General features: G+C 39.2%; 2 protein-coding genes and 1 non-coding gene across 4 annotated transcripts in view; 2 read left to right on the top strand and 1 right to left on the bottom strand.

The window, feature by feature from the left end:
• Positions 1–1,040: 1,040 nt before the first annotated feature.
• On the top strand, positions 1,041–10,330 carry TIPIN (TIMELESS interacting protein). 2 transcript variants are annotated; one of them, XM_043470864.1, is made up of 8 exons: positions 1,041–2,060; positions 2,752–2,892; positions 3,009–3,087; positions 3,298–3,373; positions 5,491–5,613; positions 5,840–5,903; positions 7,992–8,198; positions 9,504–10,330. In XM_043470864.1, the coding sequence occupies exons 1-8, from the start codon at positions 2,036–2,038 to the stop codon at positions 9,692–9,694; spliced, it is 906 nt and encodes a 301-aa protein (XP_043326799.1). In that variant the 5' UTR covers positions 1,041–2,035; the 3' UTR covers positions 9,695–10,330. The 2 variants fall into 2 exon arrangements, with proteins under 2 accessions (XP_043326799.1, XP_043326798.1); XM_043470863.1 differs by having other exon boundaries at positions 9,486–10,330.
• On the top strand, positions 6,319–6,454 carry LOC122444467. The gene has a single exon (XR_006270296.1).
• A 1,287-nt stretch (positions 10,331–11,617) lies between the features above and the next one.
• DIS3L (DIS3 like exosome 3'-5' exoribonuclease) overlaps positions 11,618–21,988 on the bottom strand; it is a 32,958-nt gene continuing 22,587 nt past the window's right edge. The window contains exons 10-17 of the mRNA XM_043470862.1: positions 20,955–21,202; positions 19,837–19,929; positions 16,191–16,724; positions 15,261–15,415; positions 14,977–15,155; positions 13,487–13,632; positions 12,312–12,486; positions 11,618–12,224 (exon numbers count right to left, since the gene is read on the bottom strand). Coding sequence (XP_043326797.1) covers positions 11,919–12,224; positions 12,312–12,486; positions 13,487–13,632; positions 14,977–15,155; positions 15,261–15,415; positions 16,191–16,724; positions 19,837–19,929; positions 20,955–21,202 — 1,836 coding nt within the window. The 3' untranslated portion in view covers positions 11,618–11,918. The remainder of the gene's footprint in view (positions 12,225–12,311; positions 12,487–13,486; positions 13,633–14,976; positions 15,156–15,260; positions 15,416–16,190; positions 16,725–19,836; positions 19,930–20,954; positions 21,203–21,988) is intronic.

Genomic DNA, 21,988 nt, shown 5'->3' with positions numbered 1-21,988 from the left:
ATGTCTTCTTTGGAGAAATGTCTGTTTAGGTCTTTTGCCCACTTTTTGATTGGGTTGTTTGTTTCCCTGGTATCATATTTCTTTGATAATCAGGCAAAAACTGTTACAGCTTGGCTGGGAAGTTCTGATTCATCCATCAGACATTGCACCTTTGGATTTCCATTAATTTTGGTCTGTGACAAAATTCTCTTAATGGAAAAAAAATCTCCATTCTCTGGAAGACTGTAAAAGGCACCTGGAACTGTTCTTTCCTCAAAAAGATGAAAAGTTTTGAGAAGATGGAATTACAAACTTGCCTTAAAAATGGCAGAAGGTAGTGGAACAACAGTGAATACGTTGTTCAATAATGTTCTTGGTGAAAATGAAAAATATATCTTCTATTTTTACTTAAAAACCAAAGAAACTTCAGTATTACCTTTAACTGCCTTTCCAGTTTTGAAAATCTATGGTTGATAACTTGGTTTTGTTTTTATGTACTTGTTGTCTTGGAAATTTAGAATTGGAGAGACTTTGGAAATCATCTGGCTCTAGTAGTTTTACAGTTTCGGGGAAATTGTGAAATTCTTCATTCCTCCATCAACAATTGTTCTTCATTATTTTTGTTTTTTTAGTGGCCCGTCGCAGTTATTAATCCTGCTAGATGGCAGTTGCAAGTGTCAGTATCATTGCCGTCAGAACTCTCCCTGGCCAAAGTCAGGAACTAAACAGATTGAGATAACTTTCTGAGACCTTTCCTTCATGAACTCTCACGCTTGTTATCCGAAACTCAGGGATCCGATAGGTTGGAAAAAGCGTTACACCACCCATGACCTGAACTCAGGAAAAGTAACTCTCAATATTGGAATTCAGGAAAAAACATGGATTTGGGTAGTGAGGATTCTTGGGCTTCTTGTTCTGGCAGTGAAATGAGAAAGATCAATTGGTCACTTCAGTTCTCCTCTCTGGGACCAACACTTTGTTCTCTTCCTCCAGGGTTCCAGCCTTGCCCTCCAAGAGTCCCTTCCCTGTCCGTTTCCCTCTTGGCCATATTTGAAGTAGGTGTTGGGAAGTGTGCTCTCCTTTGGGGCTGTAGAGCTGCCCAGGTTTTCTGCTAGTTCAGGTTGGGAGGGCCAAGATCAAGAACTATTTCTCCAACACCAGCTGTTTATCAGTTTTGGGGATACAGTAGAGGAGAACAAAGACCCACCTTGTCATTGCCCTTTTAGAACTACAGTCTCCTATGGGAGCCAAACATTTATCAAATAATGAGACAAATAGAACCTAATATTGGGTCTGCATAGTGCTATGAAACTACTACTTGACAGTTTGAATGCTTATTATAGAGGATTTATTTTAGGAAAATCGGGGAAGGTTTTTCTGATTTGACAGTTGAGATCTGAAAGGGATGGGGAGTCAGAGGAGAGCCTTTGTAAAGGTCTGAGGGATAGACAAAGTATAGAGGATGGTGTGAAGTCTGTAGAGAAGTAGGAAGGTGCTAAACCCTGCAGGGCCTTAGAGTTTTGTCATTATCCTAAGAGCAGCAGAAAGTTGAAGTGTTTAAGCCTGGTGGTGATGTCATTAGCTTGACGTTTCCAAAGGTTAGTTAAGCTGTAATAGGTAGAATGGAGTGAAAGGGCAAAATGAATAGGAGTAATCCAATAAATGTTAGGAAGTAGTTGTGGAAATAGAAATGGCAGGCTCAAGGAATAATCTGGAAGTAAATGGACAGGGTAAGTAGGATAGGGAAATGAAGTATTAAGGGTGACTTGCAGGTTTCTGACTTGTGTAGCTGGATTGGTGTCATTTACTGAATGGGGAAAATTTAGAAGATTGCTTTTATACATGTTAAGTTATAGATGCCTTTGAAAAATTTTAGAGCTGTAGAATGAGAAGTCAGGATTCAGGGCTCAGATTTGATGCTTGTGTAGAAATAAAAAATGAGTGAGTCATCTATAAATTAGTCATGTGCATAACAGAGTGAAGAGGGCCTAGAATGAAATCTTGGATACTTATTAACCAGGTTAGAGGAAGATAAATTCTCAGAAATTCAGGAGGCATGTCCAGGAAGGGAGGAAAACCAGGTGAGTACTGTGTTTCAGAAGTCAACAAAAATACTCTTCCAGCAAAAGGAGCTGATCAAAAGTGTCAGATGTTTCTGAGAGGGCAAGTGAGATGGTATGAAAAGCATTCTTTCAAGTTACCAATCAAGAAATTATTTCCATTTCAAAGGAAACTTTACTAGAAAGCCAATATGTAAACAGTATTTTTATTTTTTCCTTTTTTGGCTCCACTGCACAGCTTATGGGATCTTAGTTCCTAGGGCAGGGATTGAACCCAGGCCCCCGGCAGTGAGAACACAGAGCCCTTACCACTGAACCACCCGGAAATTCCCAGTAATAATTTTAAAAAGCTCTGGTTGGAGTGGAAGTGAGGTTCTCATACCCTGCCTGTTTTACCCCATTTGGACCACAGTTTGAAACCCTCTGAAAAGTTAAAATCATTTTATAATGGGAAAACTCAACAGTTAAGGTAAAATGTTTTGCTCAAACCCATAGTTATTTAGTGGTAGGCTGTCCATTAGAACTCAGTTCTTCCAGTTTCTAACTTAGGTTCTTTTTGCTGTAACTGTTATATTCTCCACTTTGTTTCACGATGTGTGAGTTTGAAAATTGGTTAAACTGACTGAACAACATGCATTTTGCTGCAAGTGGAACTTAACTGTGCAATAGAGAAACTGCTTGGATGAATAAACGTTTTACTTTTTTCCCCCAGAGGAAAAGATGGTAGAACCACAGGAGAATGGCTTGATTGACGTACCAGATTATGAGCATATAGAAGATGAAACTTTTCCTCCATTCCCACCTCCAGCCTCTCCAGAGAGAGAAGATGGTGAAGGCGCTGAACCTGAAGAAGGTCCATGACACCAAAGTGGTGTCCATGTTCAGCTATCCCTCTGTCAGCTTACAAAATGACACATTTTATAAGTGAGGCTTAAATAAGTAATATTAAGTCTTGGTATGTTTCACCAGAGTCAGGGAGAGGAGCGTCTGTTCCCGTACCTCCGAAGAGAACCGTTAAAAGGAATATACCCAAGCTGAATGCTGAGAGGTACATTTACTCTTTCCTTAAACACTTCTACTTGTCTTTCCATCATCTTTTCCCTCTTATGTTACAAGCTTTTGGTTGGGATGATTTTGGGATCAGATATTTCTAAAGGCATTTTTTTCAGTTTAACAGATAACATTTTTTTTCTTATGGTCTTGCTTTGGCCTTGATGGCTTTAGAAAACTTGAAATTTAAAAATACTTCTATTTACAGATTAATTTCAGAGAGAGGGCTCCCAGCATTAAGGCATATGTTTGAGAAGGCAAAATTCAAAGGTAAAGGTCATGAGGTAAGAAATGTCTGATTTGTATTTTAGACCTTTGTTTCTTAAAATATTGGTAAGACTGTGTGCCCATTGTCATGTTCTCAGGAATCTTAGAATGTTTCACAGATCCTGTCATTCATCATCATATCTTTAGAAACTGATATGTGGAAAGGACATTGAAGACATTTAGGAACTGTCAGTCTCTGCACAAGTGAACATTTAAAAATTTCCTTTGCATCATGTAGAGTGTAGATATAATTTTTTTGCAGATGATCTCTTTGTAGAGCCTTGTAATAATTTATGAAGGATTTTCAAATATGTTCTTAAATTATCAACATCTGGGGTAGGTGTTGGTCCCATTATGTAGCGAAGGAAACTGAGTTTTAGTTTTAAACTTCCACTCCCAGTGGTTAAGAGCAGACCCTTGGCTTTTGTTTCATGGACCAGCTAGAGGAACATTAATACAACATGAGCATGATTTTGGTGTGGCATTCAGGAGAGTTGGAAAGAAGGAAGTGACCAGAGGCCAACTATTCAGCGGCTATTTCACTCCCAGGGGAACGGTCGGATATTAATAATAGCAGGGGGATGAACAACATATAATACTTGGAGGTGATTGGGAGGTACAAAAGTAAAAATTAATCCCCAAATTTTAAACCTAGGAGGCTGAAAAGCCTGTATTACATTTTCTTAGTTTCAGTGGACAATAAGGAAGAATATAAGCCTGTGTTCTGTTTTGCCACAAAACTAAACCTAAGTCAAGATATTTTAAAACCGTGCCCAGCTCAGTTAATTCATTGCTCTTAATCGAAATTTTCAGGTAGTAATGATAAACTGGTGCTTTGAATTTGTGACATCTTCATCATTTTCATAAGTACTTTGTTAAGATAAATAAACTTATGAAGAGTAAATATTTTGTATTCCTTCAGTGGGTGAGGGTGGACTCTGAGTTTGTCTAGTCTCCTATACTTTGCCTTTGAAAATTCTTACTGTGTTCTCACAAAGTTGCATCACTGATGCCTTTTTTCCAGGTATGATTTGGGACTTTACACTGTATTTAGGTTTGTCTCTTCTCTGTCCCTTGGGTCTAACATGACATTGTGAGGTGGCTGATCAACAACTGGAAGATGGTCATAGGTGGTTGAGTCTTTAAAAGAACTTTTATCTTTATCAGAATGAGAATGATAAGACATTATGTTCTCAGTATTACATATTGAGTTATTGGTAGAGTTGATTGTTTTAACCATGAGCTTCTTATGGTTCAAATACCACCAAGATCAAATACCACCATCACAATAATAGTGGACATTTGCAGGCTTGCTTTGTGTCAGGCACTTTTCCTGTATTACTTAATTCTTCTAACAACCCTATGAAGTGTGTATAATCTCATTTTATTCATGAAGAAAAATTACACAGATAAAGTGATTTGTTTGAAGTCACACAGCTATTAAGTGGTAGAATTTAGATTTGAATCTACACAGTCTGATCCAGAGCTTTTAACTACTTTCATATTTTAAAATTCTATAAGAAAAAAAAATTTATAGTAAAATCAGGAATTTGGAACTTTTTTCATTTATTACTGTGGTTTATTAAATTTTGTTTTTCGTTAATTTTTTTTTTTTTAATGTTAAATTGAAGTTTCAAATGTAGAGAGGTATTGTGGTCTGAGAATGTTTGCACTTGTCTTACTAGTTTTCAGTACTTTGCCCTGGGAATTTCTGAGTATATTTTCACAGAGCTGATTCTCAGTGCTTTCTTCTCTGTATCAGATTTTTAGGGTCCTCTCAGTTTGTATAGTTATTTCTAAAAGATAACCTTGTCATATTTTATTAAATTTACTTTCAAGTATTACTTTATAGTCCTGAAAAGACACATGTGATTATCTTTTAACTTTTATTAAGTTTTCATACTAGGTTTCTTTTTTCCTCTGATTTTTAAAGCCTACTGCAGGTTTTAAACCTACTGCAGTCCTCTAAGCCCTTAATACATACATTTCTTCTTAAAGTTTCTTCTAAAAGTTTATTAACCTTATATAGAAGGACACCAGTGACTTTGGTACTACTGTTCAATTCTGAAATGTGCTGACAAGGTCACTTGTGAGAATGAATCTTCTATTTAGCACTTTTATTTTTATGTGCCAGGCTGAGGACTTGAAGACCCTAATCAGACACATGGAGCACTGGGCACATAGACTATTCCCTAAACTGAAATTTGAAGATTTTATTGACAGAGTTGAATATCTGGGAAATAAAAAGGAAATTCAGGTAGGTGTTGAGATTATTATGAATATCATTCACAATGCTAAATTGTATAAGGATATATTTAGTTAAGGCTAAGTAGCTCTTTGGGGTCTTCATTTTGCAGTCTTAGTAGAGAGGAGAGAGTTAATAGTAATTACTTGAGCAACTTTTTTTGAAACTAAGAACAAAATCAGTGACCACTTTCTCCCAAATCTAAGTGAAAAATGTAAAAAATGTCTTTTATTTTCAGACCTGTTTAAAACGAATTCGACTTGATCTCCCTATTTTACATGAAGATTTTGTTAGCAATAATGGTAAGAATATAGGTTTATGTACTTGATAAAGTTTGCTTTTATAAATGGATCTAGTTGGGGTCGGCAGTGTTACAGGATTGACTTCTTAGTCTATTTTGAGTATATAATTACAGTATAGTAAATAGGAATGAATTAAGGTGCCTTGATACATCTAGAATACACAGTGGTATGCCATTAAGAGATGTAAAAATATCTTTACATGTTCACAAAGAGCATGAGTTTTTGTGAACTGTGGGTCATGACTCATTGATCTTTTGTAGTGCTTGTTAATAAAAATATATGAAAAGATACAGTGTTCATATACATGCCCATTATAAAAAAGTGGTTCTGGGAAATTAGAATAATTTGATGTTGAACTACTTCACATTTCACACAAGAGTACAGATCTTGTGTATATGACTTTATTTAGACTTTTGTGACTGTTCCTGGTATTGATTGCATTTGTTAGTTGTACAGTGCAACCATAGGCAGTCACATACATCAAAACATATGGTTCCTGCCGACAGGGTCTGTATAGTTATCAGATTTTCTGTGCGATGGCTCCATACATGTTTACTTTTTGCTTTTAAAATTTTTAATAGATGATGTAGAAAATACAGGCTCCATATAGAATACCCAAAAGTTATTTAGAAATTGCTTTTAAAGGTGTAAAAGATTGTGATTTAAATAATCCAAGGCTTAATTATTTGGTAAGAATTTATGGTATGAGATGTTGGCGTGGGATTTGATCTGTGACAGGAATTGGTTATTAAACTGAATCCCACAGCACACCCTACTGGCTTAGTTAGCTTATCCATTCAACTTTTTGAGCTTCATACAATGTGCTAATGGGCTTCCTTGGTGGCTCAGTGGTAAAGAATCTGCCTGCCAATGCAGGAGACATGGGTTGGGAGAAGGAAATGGCAACCCACACCACTATTCTTGCTTGGGAAATCCCATGGACAGAGGAATCTGGTGAGCTATGGTCCATGGGGTCACAAAAGAGTTGGACATAGTGACTAAATAACAACAACACTGTACAATATATATATCTCCCCCCCTCCCCCGGAAAGGAGAGTAAATGTAAATTCATATTTCAAATGGTTGTCTTGGTGATATGAATTTTTTTCCCCACTTGTCAGATCTGATGAGTTATCTTTTTTTTAAACTCCATAATGTGAATGATACAAAGAGAAGGTGAAGTGTCAGCTTTGCCATCTTCTTACTTCTTGCTTATACTTCTGTTATCTTCTACCTACAGATGTTCTGTTATTTTGTAAAAACCTTTTAAAGTTACCACTTGTGCATTTTGTTAGGGTTGTTTTGGTTAAAATAGATAGTATGTCAGTTTGCTTAACTGGGTCATCAGAATATCAGCTATATGTCATAATATGCTGAATTTAAAAAATGAGGACTCAACTCCACCCTGCCTTGAAGGTAGCTTAGGATAAGTGATAGGTTATCACTGCCAGTTCTTCTTCTAAATGTAAGTTAGAAGAAGAAATATAAATTTTTCTTAATTCTTAAATGAAGTGTAAAGGGAAAATTTAGTATTTACTTTTCATACCCCTGTGGATCATTTTAGGAACATTCTACTTTGAGTAACTGGTGTACAGGGCTTTAAGAATTTATTAAGACTAATAATGTAGAGAGCACTTAATTAAAAAAAAAATTAGCTTGGAAATATGTCCACAGATCTCTAAATTTCTTTTTCCTTTTTCACTTTGTATCTTGGTTTTACTCTATATAAAAATAGCCTATATAAAATAATTACTGTGTATCATACAATGTAGCAAGCTAGTAAAATGTTTTTAATGTAAAACAAGGCTATGCGTTGGATTCTTTAAATTCTTTTATTAGCAACTACAAACTTTTGCTCTGTTAATGCATATTTTTAAACTAGTATCCCATTTGACTTAAAATAACTTTAAATATTCCTTCTACTTGTTTGAGTCAAGCATGTCAAGCATCTGACATTCTCATACCTCACAAATTGTTTCTTCACGTCTGGTACCTTGTTGTTTTAAATTGGTTTTCAGTCAATAGCTGCAGAAACTCTTTTTCTAACTAGTTTAACACTACAGATACGCTTTTTCTTTTCTACTGCAGATGAAGTAGAGGAAAATAAAGGCCATGATGTAATTGCTACCGAATTAGATCCCTTTCTGACAAACTCATATGGAAGTGTAGAGTTTGCTTCTGAGTCAAGTAGAAGCCTAACAGAAGAACAACAACAAAGAATTGAGAGAAATAAACAACTGGCCTTGGAAAGAAGACAGGCAAAGCTACTGAGTAACAGTCAGTCCCTAGGAAATGGTAAATTTTATGCTGCATTTTATGTGCTACCATTCATATATCAAGGGCATGTTAGAAATTTTAACTTCTTTGCTATTCCTCCAAATAAAATACCTCGAAGAATAGAAAAATATGGTATAGTATATTAAATTTATGTGTATTTGAGAGAGAGAGTGAGTGAGAGACCTGGTTGGAATCCACAAAGAATACAAGTTCAAGATAGTTTTCTGGGTAGCTGAGCATCTGTTAAAAAGTTATTCTAATAATCACTTAAAATTGATTCTGGATCTTTCAAAAACATATTCTTCCCTGACTCCCTAAAGCATGTGACATATAATTTTATCTTAATGATCATAATTAAAATATTAATTGCTTTGTTATTCCCTAAACATATAAAATACTCTGCACCCATTGAGGACTTTAGAGCCATTTGCTGTGACATGAATAGGTCCCAAAATGCTTTTTATTGCATTGTGTTACTTCTGTTGTGAGCTGTCATATTTGCTTTCTTATTGATTCCCTTATCTCTTTTAAAACTGCCTTAAAATTTGCTGATTTAAAATAGACTGTGGGTTTGGAAACTGGATAATCAGGTTTGGTAAAGCTGTATTTAAAAAATAATTGCAAATTGCTTTTGAATAAAGCACACATAATCACATTTACCTTTGTCAGTTTCCAATCCAGTTTTTCCTTTTGAAGTGGGAAAATAAGAATTATAGTAGTGAAGATACCATGTTATAAAACAAGTTTCACCCAAAATAATGAAATTCTCAAGTGAAAATTATTCAGTGGTATTTTCAGTTTTTTTCCAGTTAGAATGGATTTAATTTTTAACTTAACAAATAGATGTTTTATACTACTTTGTGAAAAATACATGAAGATAGAACTGTTGTTGATGGCAGTTCTTCCTTGCTGTCATTATCAAAGTTTACTTGGCAAAAAGTATTTTAAGGCACATCTTCTATTTATAATATATGACTCTAAAATTTTCTGAGTAGAAATGAGTATCTTAAATATTTTTTATTATAGATCACTTATATATCTCATAAGAACATTTGACTTTAAAAAAACCTATCTAGTAATTGTAATTTTTGAATGGGAACAGTTGCATTTGGCTATGATTCAAAAGTTTGAGTTCGACTTGCATTTTTAATGGATTTTATAATAATACATGTATAGAAATGACTTTATTTGGAAGGAAGGAATCATAATTAACATTAAAATGATCATAGATTTCATTTTTATTGATTTAGACTCATGAAGAAGTTTGTACTAGGTAAGATTGGATCCAGTGCTTATAATGAGTAGTAATGGTTTCTCTTGCAGACTTGTTGGTGAACACACCCAGCACACAGCCACCTGAAGAGGGTAGTACAGGTGAGGAGCAAAAGGAGGAAGAATCAAATGAGTTTAACAAAGACCTTCTAGATAGTCCACATAATGATGGTGCTGCCAGTACTATAAATGAAGAGGAGGAATTAAAAGTAGAGAAAACGCAACTGGACCAATCCTTTTAAAATGTACAGTAGTTACTTAAGGCTTCATCTAGAAATGTTCCTGAAGTTGGATAGGCCTCAACTGAGAAAATCTATTAAGTTTCTATCTTCCAAATTTGAGATGACTCTGCAGTGCATTTTGTCAGCTTTGAATGAAAATCTTTATATAGTGAAATTTTCAGATTCTTGTTTAAAATCTGGTATTATTTTAATTATGCTATGTGATCAGTTGCTCAGTTGTGTCTGACTGGGATCCCCTGGATCCCCACCAGGTTCTTCTGTCCATAGGATTTTCCAGGCAGGAATCACTGGAGCGGGTTGCCATTTCCTCCCCCAGGGGATGTCAACCCAGGGATCAAACCTGCATCTCCAGTGTCTCCTGTATTACAGGTAGATTCTTTAGTGCTGAGCCACTGGGGGAGCCTTATTTATAATTATACTTGTTTCTTATTAACTTTTGTTGTCTATTTTTCTCCTTAGTGTTTATTTGTATATAAGTATGACCTTGTAAAAATGATTGGTAGTTAATAAGTAGCTTTTGCTGCTTGTGTTCCATTGAATGCCCTGTTTGTACTAAATTGGGTGGTGTTTTAAGATGTACATATGTATAATAAATACTAATGTTCTTTTTTTTTTAAATAAAAATCTCACAAAGTATCCCTAGAGGCTTTATAAAAGTTTCTTACTGCTCTTTAGTGCTACACTATATACTTATGGTAAAATGTTTACACTTGTTATATATGTGTTTACATGTCTTTTGAGAAATCATTTTAATACTTTCAAAGGGTCAGTGAAAAGCTGATGTATTGACTGGCCTGCATAGGTCCTGCTGCTAAGTCACTTCAGTCGTGTCCGATTCTGTGAGACGCCATAGACGGCAGCCCACCAGGCTCCGCCGTCCCTGGGATTCTCCAGGCAGGAACACTGGAGTGGGTTGCCACATAGGTCCTAGGGAAGTTCAAACGCTCCTTGGTACCTTTTTGTTGTTGTTCAGTCACTAAGTTGTATCCAACTCTTTGTGACCCCATGGACTGTGGCACACCAGGCTCCTCTGTCCATGGGGTTCTCCAGGAAGTACTGTAGTGGGTTACCATTTCCTTCTCCAGAGGATCTTCTCAGACCAGGGATCAGATCCGTATCTTCTGTATTGGCAGGCAGATTCTTTACCACTGAACCACCAGGGAAGGTTGGTACCTTACTGACTAGTTAGTTGGAGAGAAACTTGCAAAGTATCATGAGCACCTCAGGAGGATTCACAGGAGATCTTGCGTTGGTGGAGATGCCAAGGATTGGGAGGAACATGTGCAATAATATAGAAATGAAAATCTAGGAAATAAGAGATTTGCGAATGGTGGATATGAGGCTGAAGTGTTAGAGGCACTTGGTGGGAAGACCTAATTGGAGTTTTTCCAGCCTCAGTTTATCAACTTGGTGGAGGGGTAATTACAAACAGTACTACGTTGAGAATCAAGTTTTAAAGGTTTGTCTGGTTCTTAGGAGATTCCCACGAGGGAGAGGGCAAGGCAAAGCTAGTCGCTACAACCTAGGACATGGGAAGGTTGCTTCTGGGGAGAGGGGTAGGCTGGCAGAGTGATGGTGCTAAGTAATAAGTCTCCAGCAAGGGCAAGGCCTGGGCAACTCATCTAAGGAGTACTCAGCTCAGTGAGAGGATGGAAGGGAGGTGTGAGAGAACAGACCTTACCCTGTGCATCCCATCCCACTCCCTATGCCCCAACCCCAACTGGTGCTGGGGACAGCAGGGGAGACTGAGTCAAATATAAAGTCAAGGGTTTTAAAGTGGACACGTGGACAGGACTGAGTCTTATTATCTGAAGGAAACTGAAAAGTGAATCTGGCAGATGTCAGAGGGACCTGTGACCCAAATGGCCCAGTGTAGAAATTACTGGAAAATTAATGCAATAAAAGAACTGATTTGAGACAAGCTAGCCAAAAGTCAATTCTGGGTTTATTAACAAGACTGGCAACCTGTTTTGCAGAGCCAGGATTCAGTGATCCAGTATCTCTGAAAAACCACTTTCCATAATGACCTAATTGAACTTTAATGCAACTTAGTGATAAGAAAACATTTCACAAATACGTGAAATATCTACCCAATCTCGCCCCCGCTCCCGCCAATCAGGGATTGGGTGGCACTGAAGGGCACAGAAAATTTTACCTTGATGTTTAAAAGAAGGTAAAACATTCATGTAAGACAAAGTTCTCCTTTAATGAAGTCAGAAGAGTTTCATATGCCATAACTGTTGGAAACATCCAGGAGAGCTAGGTCTCTTATTTCCTCTAAAAGTGTGTACAGGCTTCTTCCCTTTGTTTGGCAGTATTTTTGATAATCTTCAGTGATGTTTACTTCGACTTCTTGAGCAAGCTGAGCCTCCTCCACAGATCTAGTTACTTCTTTCACTAAATCACTCTTTAGCAAGAGGGAACTCTGCTGAAAAAGTTCTGTATCTGGTGTCATGTGTGGTTTACTGCTTATTATTTCAAGCCGTATTGTATCAGAATGGCAACGTGAGGTCTGTACAGATATTCTCACCTATCATAGAGGAAAAAATGCATATTACTAAGTCACAGTCTTTGCTTGTTGCATGGAAAGCAATGCTTAATGTAAATACAGACTTACTGTTACATGGTCAAACAAATGGAACGTAACAGATTCCCCTCCTGTTGTGGTAGAGGTGATTTTGTTTTGAAAGCGTTGAAGGGATCCTGGTTTCCATTCAGAATGGCCATCTGGGCCACATGAGATCACCAAACCATCTTTATTTCTTAAATAAGCAGCACCTTTAATCCCAAACCTGAATTATTGTTAGAATAAAAATTCAGAGATGTATATTCTTTAGTATGCAGATCTTGTATACTTATCTAGAACGCTAGTTTTTCTTACAGCTTCAAAACAACAAAAAAAAAAACTTCCAAAAACAAACAAAGCCAGCAGAAAAAGAACTTTACATCTGATTTACCTCTAAATATCTACTTCACTGAGCAGATGAAAACAAAATGTTTTGCTAAAGAAAAAATAAAACTATCTGCCGACTTACACAGAAGTGAGTGAAAGTGTTAGTCGCTCAGTTGTGTCCAACTTTTTGTGACCCCATGGACTGTAGCCTGCCGGGCTCCTCTGTGCATGGGATTTTCCAGGCAAGAATACTAGAGTGGTTTGCCATTCCCTTCTCTAGGGGATCTTCCTGACTCAGGAATTGAACCCAGGTCTCCTGCATTGCAGGCAGATTCTTTACCATCTGAGCTACCAGGGATCTCTTTTTTTATACTTACATAATGAATTATATAAAGCGTTAAAGCATCTGCCTGCGGTGCGGGAGACCTGCATTTGATCCCTGGGTCGTGAAGATCCCCTGGAGAAGGAAATGGCAACCCACTGCAGTATTCTTGCCTGGAGAATCCCATGGACGGAGGAGCCTGGTGGGCTACAGTCCATGGGGTCGCAAAGAGTCGGACACGACTGAGTAACTTCACTTTCACTTTCTTTCAATGAATTATATATTACATTATGTACATATGGTAACTTCAAAACAGTTGCTAAAGTAAGTGCTTTAAAGAATGATATCTAATGTGCCATTTCTATAAAGGGAAAGTCATTCAGTTGTGTCCGACTCTGTGACCCCATGGACTATACAGTCCATGGAATTCTCCAGGTCAGAATACTGGAGTGGGTAGCCTTTCCCTTCTCCAAAGGATCTTCCCAACCCAGGGATCGAACCTACCATTTCTATACTGTGTCTATACTTTAAGGTTAACTATGACTTCATAACAACTTTTGTGTTAGAAATAACATACCTTGGTATAAACACAAGCACACCATTTGTCCTAATTGAATAAATGACCCCATCAGATATGCAACGCTCCTCAGTTTCTGGGTCTTTGTCTTTAAAATACATGCATTGGAAGAGCTCAGTAGACTGCTTCTGAGAATGTTGTGCTGCCTGTAAGAAGAAACACAACCCCCAAACATGATGATGGATTCTTGACACCCCGGAAGAAACATGTGATTCATATTCCCAAAGAAACAATGTCTTTTAAAAAGGCTAGGTTCTAGAAAACTATTAATACAAATATTCTCTATTATTAATTAAATCAATTTTGTAGGACCCTTTAATCAAGCCCTCAAAAATGTCTTAGAAAATTAATTCTTTAAAGAAAACTACTTGTTTGTTATTTAAAAGCTGTTTATAGTTCACTCAAGAAGAGAAAAAGTACCCAGGTCTGTGTCTTACCTGTATTTTTCAAGTCTGTCCTACAAAATCCTGCTGATGGAAGTGCAAATTGGAACTATATTCTGGAGGGCAATTTAGTAATAGGTATGAAAGTTTTAATTATGCCTGATTTGTGTTGATGTATGGCAGATTTATTTATCTGATTTATTTCACTATAAACTGTAAAGCAATTGTCTTCCAGTTAAAAACAAAAGCTGAAAGTTTTGTGTACCCCTTTTGATTCAGTAATTCATTATTGTCAGGAATTTATCCAGGCAAAATGTGAGAAGTCTATAAAAATGTATACACTAAGATGGTTGTAAACTAGATTGCCAGGAACACTGCTGCCTAACCAAACTTTCTGAAAGGATGGAAACATTCTGTATCTGTGTTGTCCCATAGGTAGCCACTAGCCACACATGTCTATTAAGCATGTGGAATGTGGCTAGTGCAACTGAGGAGCTGAATTTTTAGTTGAAACCAACATGAGTAGTAGTGGCTATAAGATTGTATAGTATCAAACTAGTGTTCCAACTGGATACAGATGATATTAAACATTTAGGTAGTTTCCAATCCGATGTATCACCAAATGGTCTAGTTCTATCTAAGCTGTATAACATGGTCAATAGCCACAGTTTGAAATAAAATACAAAGTAGTTTCTAAAATAATGATGTAACTATATTGATATGGTGTGCTATCAATAACAAGTGAAAAAAGGCCTACTTCAAACAGCAGGTATGATTGGATATTTTTATAAATAAAAAGCATTGTCTAGAATTGTTATTATCTTTGGGTAGTAAGATGATAGACAATCTTTCACATTTCTATACTTTGGGGGAAAAAATCTGACTGGTTGAATCTCATAAATAAATCCTCATTAAGTATTTTAGAACATTTGTAAATGTATTGAGAGCTACTCAACAAACGTTATGATTTTTCATCTTTCTCAATGATTGGAATAATTCTGGAGTTTAATTTGCTGGAATATACGGTACTTCATTCCACTGCACAATAAAGCTGATATTCTGTTAGCAAAGGAGATGATGGGTAAGAGAATTAAACCCCCCCCTTACTCGATTTCTGTTGTTGATATGTCTGCATAACTCCTCAAGATCTTTGTTGCTGAATAAATTTTCCTTAATTTCCATTTTCTTATCTTTTGAAATGGCTGCCATTAGTAATCGATGTACTATAATATCTGAGTATCTTCTTATTGGAGAGGTAAAGTGAGTATATTTATCTAATGCAAGACCTTAAAAAATAAACCAAAAAATCAAAATAAACAACAACAACAAAAAACTTTTTTAAAGTTTGCTCAAGGCTTTGGCCACAACAGAAGAAAACTGTAATCATTCACCATAATGATGGAACTCTTCCTCGGCACATGATCCAGTGGAAAAATACAGAGCGTTAGACATGGCCTGTGTAGCCATTGATCGAAGTAACTTGTTGACGATAGGATCGTTGGGGTCATTTGCATTATCCAGAGAATCAGCCAGTGCTTTATTGGACCTGACAAAAAAATGGAAAAATTCTTCTTTGGCCCCCAGCAATAATTTACAAGTCAACACTCGAGGGGAACCCTTTATTCACCAACTGAATATGCTCATCTGCCCATAGTTAAATTTATTTGGGACACACTTCAGAGAAGCAACTTTTTTCAACTACAGAGATCTAACTTGCTTTTGAGATTTAAATAAAGAATATTTCAGAATTCAAATAACATTGTTTTCTGTTTTTGCCACACTGCACGGCTTACAGGATCTTAGTTCCCCAACCAGAAATTGAACCTGGGCCACCACACTGAAAGTGCCAAGTCCTAACCACCGGATCACCAGGGAATTCCCTCCACTACTGTTCTCAAGTAGTGAAGAATAATGTGCTGAACCTATGAGGTGAAGTTCACGCTCAGCACACAGTGGGTGGCCAGGTACCTTTCGAACTAAATTCCTAACGTCCTTAACCTTAAACATCCTGTATAGGTCAATAAATGAACTTTTTCTTTTTTTAAATCAAGAATTATTAAGCCAAGGACTCCCCTGGTGGCCCAGTGGTTAAAACTACATGCTTCAATTCCTGGTTGGGGAACTAAAATCCCCCAAGTCATGCCGGGCAGCCAAAAAGAAAAAAGGACGCCTCTTTACCTACATTATAGTAAATGAAGAAAAGGCAAGAAGTTTTCCCTTTTTGGTCAAAGATCTGGCTGTCACATTTTAATATCCACTGTAAAATACACAAGTGTACAGTAACCCCTTCCATTTTCCTGCCCCTTCAAAAGAGAAATTACCGTGTATCTATGAAGAAGCCCTTTGCTTTAGCACACTCTCGGAGTTCGGAGAAAAACTCCTGGTGTGGAGGAGGGTGTCGGCGCAGCAAGGCTTGGTGAGGGAAGCTCTCCCAGATCTTCTTGGCTACCCAGTGGTTGGCCAGGATCATGCATTCAGCCACGGTCTCGTGGACTTCCAGGGGTTGCTTGGGGATGAGGTCGTGAATGTTCTTTTTCTCATCGAGCTGGATGCGGACCTCCACCCCTTCCAGCTCCAGGGCACCGCAGCGGTCTCGCTTGGCTCGGATGTGGCGGGCTATGTCTGTCAGCTTCCTGATCGCCCACACCAACTCCTCCAGCTTGGCTTGTCTGCTCCTCTCCTCCAGGTCCTTGAGTTCCGGAATATCCTTCACAACGCTGAAGTTTCCGTCTAGCAAGTCTTGGGCTGCTTCATAAAACAGCTTGTATGCCGATCGAATAATGGTTCTGCCATACCATACTTTCTTAATTTCATAGGAGGTCTTATCTAATTCCCACATGACGCTTACAGCATACCTGCAAAACCAGTCACACGCATCATTGTTAATTCTACCATTTTTTGAAATGAACAGAACTAGAGCCTAAATGTAACGAAAGAAATGACGCTGCTATGGGTTTCTGGTCTGAGGCTTCAATCCAACACTCCGCTGCTAATGTGAAAGATATTTAAAATTAAAACGAGGTTAGGCAAGGTTCTGGGAGAAGGCAATGGCACCCCACTCCAGTACTCTTGCCTGGAAAATCCTATGGATGGAGGAGCCTGGTAGGCTGCAGTCCATGGGGTCACTAGGAGTTGGACACGACTGAGTGACTTCACTTTCACTTTTCACTTTCATGCACTGGAGAAGGAACTGGCAACCCACTCCAGTGTTCTTGCCTGGAGAATCCCAGCGACCGCGGAGCCTGGTGGGCTGCCGTCTATGGGGTCGCACAGAGTCGGACACGACTGAAGTGACTTAGCAGCAGCAGTAGCAGGCAAGGTTCTGTGGACCTCTGAGCAAATCTGAAATGAGTTCACACGTACAAGTTGCAAGCCCAACTTGACGGTTCTCCATGCTCCTGAGAACAGCACAGCACTGACAGAATTAGAGTTAAGTTTACTGGGTTCTCCAGCAAAGGGGAGTCAAGCCTTTCGAATGCTACTAGGTAACACTGAACTAGGATATCAGTCTTGATGGCAGGTTCATGAGCAAAAAGTTCACTTAGTAAAGAACAACTTTACCACCATCACTCTAACATCTGCAACTGACATAAAAAACAGAGCTAATTTCTTAAGATGGGAAGAGCTCTTACATACCAATTACTAATAGATCAAGAAAGCAAAAGAAAAAGGGGCAAAAAACATGAAAGAGTTCACAGAACAGGATGCACAAATGACTGTTAGGCATACAGAAAAAGTGACTTTACTCATAGAAGGAAAAATGCAAATCAAAACCACTTTTTTAAGATACCATGTTCATTTATCAAATTGGCAAAGAGAAAAAAACACAATATATTGTGTTGGCAAGGTTGTGGGGAAATTAGTACTCTCATATATTGACAGAGAACGTAATTGGTATAACCTCTATGGAAGGCGATTTGCTTTTTAAACACAAATGCATATACCCTTTGACACAGAAATTCCACTTCTAGGATTTTATCTTCCAGAGATACTGTACTTTTAAAAATGTGAAATGAGCTATATTCCAAATAATTCATTACAGTTTTGTTTATAATAGCAAAAGCTTGGAAACAATCCAAATTTCCCTAGATAGAGAACTGTTATTAATTATGGAGTGATCTCCAAGATACATTGTTAAGTTAAAAAAGAAGCAAGGTCTGAAGAGTATATATGTGGTCACCATATTTATGACAAAGAAAGGCCACATGTCCAAACATGCGCATCAGTGTGTGATATAACAGAAAACTCATGTTGGTCTTTGTCCCTGCCTCCCGACACAGGACTCCTGACACCCTTGTAATTTCCTGGGGGACAGGCATGTCTTGTTCTAATGAGGTGGGCTCCTGGATGAGGCTGGTCACTAGAAAGACCAAGTCATGATTAGAAGCTTTCAATCCTGCCCCTCATTCTCTCGAGGAGAAGGGCTGAAAATGGAGTTACTAACTGAGCCTGCCAATGTGATGAAGCTTCCATGAAATCCCCAGTGGGTGAGGTTGGAGAGCTTCTGGGTTGGTGAACACACGGCGGTGCTGGGAGACTGGCACCCCGGGCCTAGAAGCTCTGTGTTCCTTCCACATACCTTGCCCTACACAACTCTTTCACCTGGATGTTCATCTGTATCCTTTATCATACACTTTTATACAGTGAACATAAGTAAATTGTTTTCCTGAGTTCTGAGAGCTGCTCTAACAATTAATTGAACCTGAGGAGGAGGTCTGGGTATCTCTGATTTATAGCCAGTTGGTCAGAAGTACAGGTAACAATGTGGACTTTCAACTGGCATCTAAAGTGCAAGGAGTGGGTAGTGGAAGCCTGTAATCCAGTGGTCCCCAATCTTCTGGCACCAGGGACCCATTCTGTGGAAGACAGTTTTTCCGCAGACCAGGGGTGGACTGGGGATGGTCTCGGGATGAGCCAAGAGCAGTAGGGTTCGTGCTATGAGAATCTAACGCCACCACTGGTCTAACGGGAGGTGGCGCTCAGGTGGGAACGCGAGTCATGGGGCGTGGCTGTAAATACAGATGAAGTTTCACTCACTTGCCTGCTCACAGCTCACCTAACGTGCGATGGTCTGGTTCCTAACTGGTACCAGTCCATGGCCTGGGGGTTGCGGACCCCTGCTCTAATCTACAGCAGGTCAGTCAGAAGCACGGTGACAATCTGGGCCTGTGATAGTGTCTGAAGTTGGAGAGTGGGGGACAGTTGTGTGAGACTGAGCCCTTACCCTGTGGAACCTGATGCCATCTCTGGGGAAGACAGCATCAGAACTGAATTAAATTGTAGGACACCCAGCTGGTGTTGCAGAGAATAGCTTGGTGTGGAGAAAGACCTCCACATGTCTGGTGGCGAGCAGTGTCAGATGTAACGTGCTCTCTGTAAAGACAAAGGAGACTTATTGGAAAGAAAGAGGCAGCAGTGAAGAACTGGGTGTTTCCCCACATCGGAAGGTGGAAAACAGAGTGCTTTTTTGTTACAGCATTGTATCTAGAAAAATACATAAGAAATTGGTAACTGATGGGAAGTGGCAGGTGGGAGCCTTTCCCTAAAGATCTTTTGGAAGGTGTGAATTGTCAGCTTCACGGACAGATATAAACTTTAATTACAACAAATAAACACAAAACTCCCTACGTTCATGATCCTTGTGAAAAACAGCCTCAAACAGGGAACATATATGTACAAAGTGACACACATTTGTTCTGAGACTTTGACTTTAAAAAGTCAACAAGAGGAAGAAGCAGACTCCCAGCTAGGCAGAAGGAAAGAAGACAAAAAGAAAAGACGGGTGGAAGGGAAAGGAAGGTGAGAGAAATAAAGCTGCCCCCAAACAGAGGATTGGGGGGGAAAGCAGGGGTGGGAAGGGCGGTGGGAAAGTAGCTTAGAAAGAGGAAGAGGCCAGGAGCAAGAAGCACCAGCCACCACAGAAGGACCAAGACAAGTTCTGACAGTAAGAGAAATGAACAAACTCACCTATCAACGCCTCCCAGGAGGGAGCACACGTCAGCGCTGAGGATGGCGGGCAGCATGTCATAGCGACGGTCCGCTAGGTAATACGTGGTGGCCCTGTGAACGACACACGCAGGTCCGTGACCTTCAGCAGCAAGAGGCAGACCTGCTGGCGGCACAGGCTGCGGTGGAAACGGCTGAGAGCTCAGCACCAGTTCCCCAAGGCTGCTGCTTTTTCATAGAGTGCAGCAGACTGGGCGACAAAGCTATTCCTGTGTTCCCACTTTTCCAAGTGAGACCGCTTTGGGCTGAATATTCTTCCACTGATATAAAAGAGACAGAAAGAGTGGCACAAATCGTGGTTGTGTAAGAAAAATTAAAGTGTAATGATCCAGTATTTATATAAAATAGGATATTACTACATGAAAAAATTTAACCCATTTCACTGTAGGGTACAGCATGTGAAAAGATTTTGTTAAAAAAGGAAAGGCAGGGGCTTCCCTGGTGTCCAGTGATTGAGAATCACTGGCCAATGCATGGGACTCAGGTTCAATCCTTGATCTGGGAAGATCCTACATGCCATGGGGCAACTAAGCCCTTGCAACCTCCCTTAAGAGAGGCCACTGCAACAAGAAGCCTGCACATTGCAACTAGGGAGTAGCTCTCACTCATTCCAACTAGAGAAAGCCCACAGCAGCCAAAAAAATAAATAATGGAAAGGTAAACTGATCAAGATACTACTTTTCTAAAGGAAAAACGGAAGTGGACTTCAAATTTTTTTTTTTTACCCCCCCTGGAAGGATCTTCAGGCCTGTTCCCAATTGTGAAATCTTTGGTTTTAAAAATCTGAACCTAGCACGGGCTTCCCAGGTGGCGCTAGTGGTAAAGAACCCACCTGCCAATGCAGGAGATGTAAGTAAGAGACTTGGGTTTGATCCCTGGGCCAGGAAGATCCCCTGGAGGAGGAAATGGCAACCCACTCCAGTATTCTTGCCCGGAGAATCCCATGGACAGAGGAGCCTGGTGGGCTACGGTCCATAGGGTCGCAAAAAGTCAGACACGACTGAAGTGACCTAGCACAGTTGCAGAAGACGTTATAGTCACACACACACAATCCTAGTGCTGACTTCTGAAAGCATTACCTTGTCCTAGCTTCAATGTCAATATAAGAGTGTGGTGCTACAAAGTGCGTCACATCTGCAATGTGGACTCCAAGCTCCAGGTTGCCGTTATCCAAGGCTCTGACCGAGAGGGTGTCGTCCACATCTTCACAGCCACTGGGGTCGATGCTGAACACCAGGTGGGTTTTCCTCAGGTCTTTACGTTCTCGTTCCTCTTGGGAACTTACCTTCCAGGGATTTTCCGGTGTGTTGACTGGCATCTCACACATCTGTACAAGTAGAGACCCAAGATTCAGCAATTCACGCACCAGAAGTTTCCATAAAAACTCTCTAACATTCTCCATGTGACCGCAGAGAAACCCCATTCATTACTCATCGTGTGCGTGTGCTAAGTCACTCAGTCGTGTCCGACTCTTTGCGACCCCATGGACTGTAGCCCACCAGGCTCCTCTGCCCATGGGATTCTCCAGGCGAGAATACTGGAGTGGGTTGCCATTTCCTTCTCCAGGGGATCTTCCCGACCCAAGAATTGAACCCGAGGCTCTTATGTCTCCTGCGTTGGCAGGCGGATTCTTTACCACTAGTGCCACCTGGGAAACCCCTCATTATTCCCTACCTTCTACCTATGTTTGTTTCTTTTGAGCAATAATTATTTATTAGGTGCCTGACACGTGTCAGGAACCGTGTGAGGCTCTGGGAAGTCGGGACTCAATAGGAAACACACAATCTGCATGCCCTTGAAGACTCTACAGTCTGACAGGAAATGTTCCAGAGAATTTACAGTCTCTTTAGTTGTGAGGGTTGAAGCAAGAATGAATGGGTGGCTTATAAATAGCACAATATCTACCCCATTTTCAAATGATCCATTTGTTTAAATGTAGTTGAGCTTTTAATTCAAGTCAAGCCCTGGAAAAAATCAACATGTCCCAGATATTAAAAGCATATTCCCTTTTTAAAGCAGGATCAATCTTGGGCTTTTTTTTTTTTCTGCATTATTACCTATTCAAGCCATCAATTTGCAGTTAAGTAGGCTAAAAGGGAAGAATTCTAGTCCT

This window comes from Cervus canadensis, chromosome 6, assembly GCF_019320065.1.
Source record: "Cervus canadensis isolate Bull #8, Minnesota chromosome 6, ASM1932006v1, whole genome shotgun sequence".
NCBI lineage: Eukaryota > Metazoa > Chordata > Mammalia > Artiodactyla > Cervidae > Cervus > Cervus canadensis.
Note: the sequence above shows the minus strand (reverse complement) of the source record. Positions and strands in the feature narration are given on the sequence as shown.

Coding starts and splice junctions, on each gene's coding strand:
- TIPIN (XM_043470863.1), top strand. CDS start 2,036: ATGTCCAGGAAGGGAGGAAAACCAG. Junction 2,061..2,751: donor CAGGAAGGGAGGAAAACCAG/GTGAGTACTGTG, acceptor TTTTTCCCCCAG/AGGAAAAGATGGTAGAACCA. Junction 3,374..5,490: donor TCAAAGGTAAAGGTCATGAG/GTAAGAAATGTC, acceptor TTTATGTGCCAG/GCTGAGGACTTGAAGACCCT.